The 9,579-nt window shown below is 44.9% G+C and overlaps 1 protein-coding gene across 1 annotated transcript; it reads right to left on the bottom strand.

The window, feature by feature from the left end:
• Nucleotides 1-2,917: 2,917 nt before the first annotated feature.
• On the bottom strand, nt 2,918-4,266 carry LOC139380852 (cannabinoid receptor 2-like). The gene is made up of 2 exons (XM_071123984.1): nt 4,182-4,266; nt 2,918-4,017 (listed from the first exon to the last, which is right to left on the bottom strand). Exons 1-2 carry the CDS (start codon nt 4,264-4,266, stop codon nt 2,918-2,920), a joined length of 1,185 nt encoding a protein of 394 aa, XP_070980085.1.
• Nucleotides 4,267-9,579: the final 5,313 nt, after the last annotated feature.

Below are 9,579 nucleotides of genomic sequence, written 5' to 3'. Positions count from 1 at the left end.
TGCAAATTGAAGTTATCTGGGATGATGGTGTTGATGTGAGCCAAACCAGCCTTTTAACGTATTTCATGGATATAGCTGTGAGTGTTACGTGGGCGATAGTCATTTAGGGAGGTTACCTTGGCGTTCTTGGGCAAAAGGACTATGGTGGTCTGCTTGAAACAAGCAGGTATTACAACCTGGGTAAGACAGAGGTTAAAAATGCCAGTGAAGACAATTTCCAGCTGGTCAGCACATGCACTAAGTAAGCATCCTGGTATTCCGTCTGGCCTATGGAGAGTGAGATCACCCAGTCATTTCTGGTACGGAGAGTGAGATCACAGAGTCGTTCCGGCCACATCGATGCCTGTACATACTGTAATTTGTGACATTGTCAGACAACCCATCTAAACTCAGAAAAAAAATTAACTTCCTCCCACTGTCAGCTGCATTTATTTTCAGCAAACTTAACATGTGTAAATATTTGTATGAACCTAACGAGATTAAACAACTGAGATGTAAACTGATCAAGTTTCACAGCCATGTGACTAACAGAAATTGAATAATGTGTCCCTGAACAAAGGGGGGGTGTCAAAATCAAAAGTAACAGTCAGTATCTGGTGTGGCCACCAGCTGCATTAAATACTGCAATGCATTTCTTCCTCATGGACTGCACCAAATTTGCCAGTTCTTTCTGTGAGATGTAATCCCACTCTTCCACCAAGGCACCTGCAAGTTCCCGGACATTTCTGGGGGGAATGGCTCTAGCCCTCACCCTCCGATCCAACCTATTGCGGAAAGTCTGAGCACTGATGGAGGGATTGTGCGTTCCTGGTGTAACTCGGGCAGTTGTTGTTGCCATCCTGTACCTGTCCCGTAGGAGTGATGTTCAGATGTACCGATCCTGTGCAGGTGTTGTTACACGTGGTCTGCCACTGCAAGGATGATCAGCTGTCCGTCCTGTCTCCCTGTAGCGCTGTCTTAGGCGTCTCACAGTACGGACATTGCAATTTATTGCCCTGGCCACATCTGCAGTCCTCATGCCTCCTTGCAGCATGCCTAAGGCACGTTCACGCAAATGAGCAGGGACCCTGGGCATTTTTCTTTTGGTGTTTTTCAGAGTAAGTAGAAAGGCCTCTTTATTGTCCTAAGTTTTCATAACTCTGACCTTAATTGTCTACCATAAGCTGTTAGTGTCTTATCGACCGTTCCACAGGTGCATGTTCATTAATTATTTGTTTAATTGAACAAGCATGGGAAACTGTGTTTAAACCCTTTACAAATGACTGTCTCTCTATCTAGTCTCTGCCATCTCACCCCCTCACATTAACCATGCTGTCTATCTTTTTCCCCCCACTATTTTCTGACCTGAAATGGCAGACTCCCTGTCTTCAGGCTGTCATCTGTGTTCAGAAGGATTGTCCTCTTGAGGGGGGGGGGGGGGACTATAAACACACAACACTTTGTTTCAAATGCTGCAGAGTAAACACCAAATTGTCTTAGCAGCAGTGCAGTTTGGCTTAGAGTTTTAACTTGTTATTGTTATTCATTATTCACTGTGTATTTATTCCTCATATCACTATTTCTATTTTTATCTTTAACTCTGCATTGTTGGAAAAGGACCCGTGGGTAAGCATTTCACTGTTAGTCTACACCTGTTGTTTAAGAAGCATGTGACATCTACCTTTGTGTTTGATTGTTTTGTGATTGATCTACTAAAATGACTTGTGAACTATAGTTTCTATTTATAGTGTTCTATAGAAAAGAGTGTTCTAGTCTCTGTGTTGTGTGACTCTCTATCTTTCTAAACTGTGCCCCACTCATCTCGACCAGTGGCGTAGCCAGAAATATGTTGTTGGTTGGGCCTGTAGAAATTTGTCTGGGCCCCCAATTTCATTTTTACACATTTTGCCATAGGGTTTAGAGGTTTATGTGCCGTTTTTTCAGCTCATCTCATGCTATTCTACACATTTTGCCATGAGGCTGAGAGAAAATGTAGGATTTTTAAAGCTAATTAAAACTAAAATATAGGTGTGTAGAATGTGATAAAGGTGCTGGATTTTGAGCTGTCTTGTTTGCTAAATGAACAAATGAAATAGGTAGTGGCATGGTGCATATAGCCATAGAAGCACAGTGACATATGCCTCAATGCAGTCATATTCGTTGCTCATTGGGGGTATGGCTTTCAGTTAGTTCTTTTTGGCAAGTGATGTCATTCCAGGTCATCTGTTTTGTTATATTTAATCAAATCTGACTAACCCAGTGCACTGCTTGCTATGAATTCTAATAGGGTTTGCATATTTAGGTAAAATACATAATATCCCATTTGGAACACTGACAAGTAAAGAGCATTACATTTTTTAAAAATTATAATAATACAAAATCTGAGTGGACCTCTTTTTTTTTCCTGAGTGGACCCACTCAGGCTCTGCCTTGCCTACACCTCTGATCTCGACACTGCTTTCAGTCACATGTGGAGAACATTGTTTGCAATCCATAGGGCCTCTGTTCAGGACAGGTGTATATGTGCAGATGGGAACACGGCAGGATCCTCTTCTGGACGCTAAAGGACAAACACTCAAGCTAAAACAAGCATAGGATACACATAGCTATCTACATTTGCACTGCCAACATTAACAATGCTGTTGTTTTCCCAAAGGTGTTAATTTGGGATAATTCCCCTAATTTCTACTGGTTTGTAAAAAAAAACACAGCTTGCTCCCTTGGACAAATAATTAAATAATATTATCTCGTAGTGACTTGGCTTGTAGGTGGGTCAACACAATTAGTCTATATGGTCTATATCTTTGTTTTAGTCCCTGTTATCACAGTTCATTTTAGAGACATTACCTCCTCATCGCTATGAACACAACAGAAGAAACACAAGTTCACAACACTCCACTACAATAACCCTGATATACAGTAAGCCTCTCACCCCTTCTCATTTTCCAGTCATGTCCAGCTGCTGCTTGCTAACCATTTCTGAGACTGTGTTCGGTCGGCAGCTAACGAGTCTGTGCGCCTCACTCTCGGAGTGCGCGCTACAGCTGTTGCCCTCGCCTAAGGGAAGGGTAGTGGTCGAGTCTCCCCCTACGTGCCTCTGGCAGCACCCCAGCCCCTCACTCAGGCCCCCCAACAGCCGCATCAGTGCCACCCTCAGCTCCCGGCAGCGCAGGGCATACAGCAGTGGGTTGACGGCTGAGTTGACCAGGCACATGGTGCTGCAGAAAGCAAAGGCCCTCTGCTGGGTGTGTGTGAGCTGCACCGAGACATCTGCCAGCATGAAGGAGAGGGTCGGCAGCCAACAGCCAACCATTATGAGCAGAATCAGGCCCAGGGTACGTGCCAATCGGATGTCCAGCCGCATGCGGGCCTGACCACCGGTAGGCGCCCCCTGGAGGCCCGTCATGGAGGCCTCATGCCGATTGGCCCTCCACAGGATCAGGACGTAGGCGCTCAGGATGAGTGACAGCAGCACCAGGATGAAGCTGACCCAGCAGGCCAGGTAGCGGTGGTCGACGTATGGGAAGAGGCGCGAGCAGGGCGGGCTGAGCCCTGTGGGGCACCTCCAGCCCATCAAAGGGAGGAAGGAGATGAGGATGGTGGCGCTCCACAGGGCAAGGAGAGCCAACAGGGCCCTGCGGCGCGTCAACACCACTTTATAACTTGACGCCTGATGTATACACAGATAGCGGTCCAGAGCAGTCAGCAGAAGACTTCCCACCGAGCCGGTGAAAGCCATCGTCACCCCGCCCAGCTTGAAGAGGTAGGCGATGGGGCCATCAAGGCGGTGGAACAGGTGGAAGTCCAGGAAGCTGGTGGTGAAGAAGCAGCTGGCAAAGACGTCGGCCAGGGCCAGGCTGCCGATGAAGAGGTAGGAGGGGCGCTGGCGCAGGGCGGCCGTGGCGGCGATCACACCCAGGACCAAAGCATTCTCCAGGAAAGTGAAGGGTCCGGCCAGGAAACAGATGGAGCCGATGGCTGTCTTCTCCGCCTCAAACAGAACCATATAGCACTTCAGGTCCGCACAGGACCGGTTGACTGTTGACACAGGAACACAATTCAGACATCAGTAATTGGCTTATGTTGTATGGCAGCCAATGTCAACTCACATTACCAATCATTATCATCCTTATATTTCATGCGTCTCTATTACAAAGTTATTCTATTTAAAATATAATGACATAATATTCTAATATACATACCCAGAGGTGATGTGGGGGTGCTGCCATTGTCTTTGGACATCATGGCCCCTACAGAGGACCCTGCAGGTTTGTCCCATCCATCCATCTCTTTCAGGTTAGGGGTTAGCTCTGAGATCTACTTAGAGGTGCAGAGGGGAAATGTATGAACATTGTTCTCATACTGTACATACCCATAGAAATGCAGATGGGTCACAAGTCATCAGACAGTACCAAATGTGACCACTGGATGGAGACATTATCTCTGATTGCTTAAACAGAATTTGCTGAATGGTGCATCTCAAATTGTACTTCCTTGACTTTTTGCATGTCTGTTCCTCGCTTCCTTCTCAAAACGCATCGGAGGAGACGGTCCAAGGGGAGGAACCTCTGATCCTTTCCTCCAATGCGTTGTGAGAAGGAATTGCCTCCTTCCTGAATCATTTCAGGGTCTCTTTATGGCGAAAATGTGCTAATAAATGTCTTGAGAATGTGTTTAATTCAAAAACCAGCAGAAAATGAAATCCACCAAAAACAAGCTTCCCACATTCTGCGGGAAACAACCATTTAAACACGGGGACCTGTTTTATCACCTCAAAACAAAACTCTGTCTATTTACAGCAGAGAAAAATCCATCCCTTCTAGCCCACCTCAAGAGGCACGGTAAAAAGAAATGCATCATCAATAGACATAAAGATACCTCTAGATATGTCTCACTTCGACCTTGAGGCTCTCACTTTTCAAGCTCAACAGTTTCCCGTGTGTATCAAGAATGGTCCCCCAAAGGACATCGAGCCAACTTGACACAATTGTGGGAAGCAATGGGTCAGCATCCCTGGGGAACGCTTTTGACACCTTGTAGAGTCCATGCCCCGACGAATTGAGGCTGTTCTGAGGGCAAAAAGGGGTGCAACTCAATATTAGGATGGTGTTCCTAATGTGTTGTACACTCAGTGTATGTCTCTCTCGCAATGCGTGGGAATACTTATGAACATATTTCCAAAATTAAAATGACTTTGTGCAGATTTCCTAGTGATTTTACGGGTCAACATCTAAATATTGCTCCCAGCGTTGATCAATGCTCAGAACGCTTATATTCTTGATCTGACTGAGTTCTGATCGCACTTCAAATCAAAATCAAATCAAATTTATTTATATAGCCCTTCGTACATCAGCTGATATCTCAAAGTGCTGTACAGAAACCCAGCCTAAAACCCCAAACAGCAAGCAATGCAGGTGTAGAAGCAAGGTGGCTAGGAAAAACTCCCTAGAAAAGCCAAAACCTAGAGAGGAACCAGGCTATGTGGGGTGGCCTGTCCTCTTCTGGCTGTGCCGGGTGGAGATTATAACAGAACATGGCCAAGATGTTCAAATGTTCATAAATGACCAGCATGGTCCAATAATAATAAGGCAGAACAGTTGAAACTGGAGCAGCAGCACAGCCAGGTGGACTGGGGACAGCAAGGAGTCATCATGTCAGGTAGTCCTGAGGCATGGTCCTAGGGCTCAGGTCCTCCGAAAGAGAGAATTAGAGAGAGCAAGCACACTTAAATTCACACAGGACACCAAATAGGACAGGAGAAGTACTCCAGATACAGTGCCTTGCGAAAGTATCCGGCCCCCTTGAACTTTGCGACCTTTTGCCACATTTCAGACTTCAAACATAAAGATATAAAACTGTATTTTTTGTGAAGAATCAACAACAAGTGGGACACAATCATGAAGTGGAACGACATTTATTGGATATTTCAAACTTTTTTAACAAATCAAAAACTGAAAAATTGGGCGTGCAAAATTATTCAGCCCTCTTAAGTTAATACTTTGTAGCGCCACCTTTTGCTGCGATTACAGCTGTAAGTCGCTTGGGGTATGTCTCTATCAGTTTTGCACATCGAGAGACTGACATTTTTTCCCATTCCTCCTTGCAAAACAGCTCGAGCTCAGTGAGGTTGGATGGAGAGCATTTGTGAACAGCAGTTTTCAGTTCTTTCCACAGATTCTCGATTGGATTCAGGTCTGGACTTTGACTTGGCCATTCTAACATCTGGATATGTTTATTTTTGAACCATTCCATTGTAGATTTTGCTTTATGTTTTGGATCATTGTCTTGTTGGAAGACAAATCTCCGTCCCAGTCTCAGGTCTTTTGCAGACTCCATCAGGTTTTCTTCCAGAATGGTCCTGTATTTGGCTCCATCCATCTTCCCATCAATTTTAACCATATTCCCTGTCCCTGCTGAAGAAAAGCAGGCCCAAACCATGATGCTGCCACCACCATGTTTGACAGTGGGGATGGTGTGTTCAGCTGTGTTGCTTTTACGCCAAACATAACGTTTTGCATTGTTGCCAAAAAGTTCAATTTTGGTTTCATCTGACCAGAACACCTTCTTCCACATGTTTGGTGTGTCTCCCAGGTGGCTTGTGGCAAACTTTAAACAACACTTTTTATGGATATCTTTAAGAAATGGCTTTCTTCTTGCCACTCTTCCATAAAGGCCAGATTTGTGCAATATACGACTGATTGTTGTCCTATGGACAGAGTCTCTCACCTCAGCTGTAGATCTCTGCAGTTCATCCAGAGTGATCATGGGCCTCTTGGCTGCATCTCTGATCAGTCTTCTCCTTGTATGAGCTGAAAGTTTAGAGGGACGGCCAGGTCTTGGTAGATTTGCAGTGGTCTGATACTCCTTCCATTTCAATATTATCGCTTGCACAGTGCTCCTTGGGATGTTTAAAGCTTGGGAAATCTTTTTGTATCCAAATCCGGCTTTAAACTTCTTCACAACAGTATCTCGGACCTGCCTGGTGTGTTCCTTGTTCTTCATGATGCTCTCTGCGCTTTTAACGGACCTCTGAGACTATCACAGTGCAGGTGCATTTATACGGAGACTTGATTACACACAGGTGGATTGTATTTATCATCATTAGTCATTTAGGTCAACATTGGATCATTCAGAGATCCTCACTGAACTTCTGGAGAGAGTTTGCTGCACTGAAAGTAAAGGGGCTGAATAATTTTGCACACCCAATTTTTCAGTTTTTGATTTGTTAAAAAAGTTTGAAATATCCAATAAATGTTGTTCCACTTCATGATTGTGTCCCACTTGTTGTTGATTCTTCACAAAAAAAGTTTTATATCTTTATGTTTGAAGCCTGAAATGTGGCAAAAGGTCGCAAAGTTCAAGGGGGCCGAATACTTTCGCAAGGCACTGTATAACAAACTGACCCTAGCTCCCCGACACATAAACTACTGCAGCATAAATACTGGAGGCTGAGACAGGAGTTACAGTGGGACAGAAAGTTTCCTATGCTGTGGCAGTGAAGAGAGTAGAGGATAGCCCAAGGGTGAGTGACCCGACTGGGAGCCCTCCAGTGAGTAGGCCTGAAGAGAGGGATCCAGAGAGGATGAGTAAGGTTGGATTTATTGTGTTTATAGCCATGGTGATCAACTGCACTGAGCTGATGAAGATAGATCTAGTCGTTACAGCAGCAGAGTAATATTTGGGTGAAAGATTTTCGTGCAGAAGATCTACAGGAGGTTTTGAGAGAAGGGGTTCCAGCCTCCCAGGCCAATGTCCTGGTATATTATCATTTAGGGAGAAAGCAGTGGGATAGGGTGGTGGGTTTTGGGGATAGTGTATAGGTGCAGGGTTAGATGGGGATGTAATTTAAGTGTGCAATCCGCACTCCAACCTGCAAAAGGCAGCAATTCGCAACACAGCATCTAGTCTGCCAGAAAACCACACGAGGAAGAAAACGCTGTTTGCGAGACGCCGGACAAAAGGCAATTTTGTCAATTTGACCCTCCCGCTACTACTGCCATGTCTACAAACAAAAACCGACTCTTGAAGAATGAGCACACAACTGGTAAATATGCACTTATAGATGCACTATACAGTTCATTCGGAATGTATTCAGACCCCATGACTTTTTCCACACTTTGCTACGTTACTGCCTTACACTAAAATTGATTAATTGATTTTCCCTAAATTAATCTACACACAATTCCCCATAAATGACAAAGCAAATAAAAGTTAAGATATTTTTGCTTATTTATAATACAAAAAACCTATCACATTTACATAAGTATTCAGATTAATTGATCAGTACTTTGTTGAAGCACATTTGGCAGCGATTACAGCCTTCTTAGGTATGACGCTACTAGCTTGGCAAACCTGTATCTGTGGAGTTTCTCCCATTCTTATTGTCGCTGCACAGCTATTTTCAGGTCTCTCCAGAGATGTTCACTCCTGCATTGTCTTGGCTGTGTGCTTTGGGTCGTTGTACTTGTTGGAAGGTGAACCTTCACCCCAGTCTGAGGTCCCGAGCGCTCTGGAGAAGGTATTCATCAAGAATCTCTCTGCACTTTGCTCTGTTCATCTTTCCCTCGATCCTAACTAATCTCCTATTCCCTGCCGCTGAAAAACATCCCCACAGCATGATGCTGTCACCACCATGTTTCACTGTAGAGATGTGGGCCACGTTTCCTCCAGACATGATGCTTGGCATTCACGCCAAAGAGTTCAATCTTGGTTTCATTAGACCAAAGAATCTCGTTTCTCATGGTCTGAGAGTCTTTAGCTGCCTTTTGGCACACTCCAAGCGGGCTGTCATGTGCCTTTTACTGAGGAGTGGTTTCCATCTGGCCACTCTACCATAAAGGCCTGATTGGTGGAGTGCTGCAGAGATGGTTGTCTTTCTGGAAGGTTCTCCCATCTCCACAAAGGAACTTTGGAGCTCTGTCAGAGTGACCATCAGGTTCTTGGTCACCTCCCTGACCATGGCCGTTCTCCCCCAATTACTCTGTTTGGCCGGGAGGCCAGCTCTAGGAAGAGTCACAATCCTGTCTCGGAGTTCCACTGACAATACCTTCGACCTCATGGATTGGTTTTTGCTCTGACATGCACTGTCAACTGTGGGACCTTTAAATAGACAGGTGTGTGCCTTTCCAAATCATGTCCAATCAATTCAATTTACCACAGGTGGACTCCAAGTTGTCGAAACATCTCAATGATGATCAATGGAATCAGGATGCAGATGAGCTCAATTTTGAATCGCATAGCAAAGGGGCTGAATACTTCTGTAAATAAGGTCCATTTTAGAATAAGGCTGTAACGTACAAAATGTTGAAAAAGTCAAGGGTTCTGAATACCTTCCGAACGCATTTTGGACACCCCTTCAAAACAGTGGATTCCACTATATCAGCCACACCAGAAGCTGACAGGTGTATAAAATTGAGCAGTCACCCATGCAATCTCCATAAACAAACAATGGCAGTAGAATGGCCTTACTGAAGAGCTCAGTGACTTTCAAAGTGGCACCGTCATAGGATGCCACCTTTCCAACAAGTCAGTTCGTCAAATTTCTGCCCTGCTAGAGCTGCCCCGGTCAAGTGTAAGTGCTGTTATTGTGAAGTGGAAACG

Source organism: Oncorhynchus clarkii, chromosome 2, assembly GCF_045791955.1.
Source record: "Oncorhynchus clarkii lewisi isolate Uvic-CL-2024 chromosome 2, UVic_Ocla_1.0, whole genome shotgun sequence".
Classification (NCBI taxonomy): domain Eukaryota; kingdom Metazoa; phylum Chordata; class Actinopteri; order Salmoniformes; family Salmonidae; genus Oncorhynchus; species Oncorhynchus clarkii.
This window is presented reverse-complemented; position numbering and strand designations above follow the sequence as displayed.

Bases quoted from the DNA above. Each gene is read 5' to 3' on its own strand.
- LOC139380852 (XM_071123984.1), bottom strand. From the start codon at position 4,266: ATGGATGGATGGGACAAACCTGCAGGGTCCTCTGTAGGGGCCATGATG. The intron at 4,018-4,181 runs GTATGTATATTA...CTGTGTCAACAG, and splicing joins CACCCCCACATCACCTCTGG to TCAACCGGTCCTGTGCGGAC.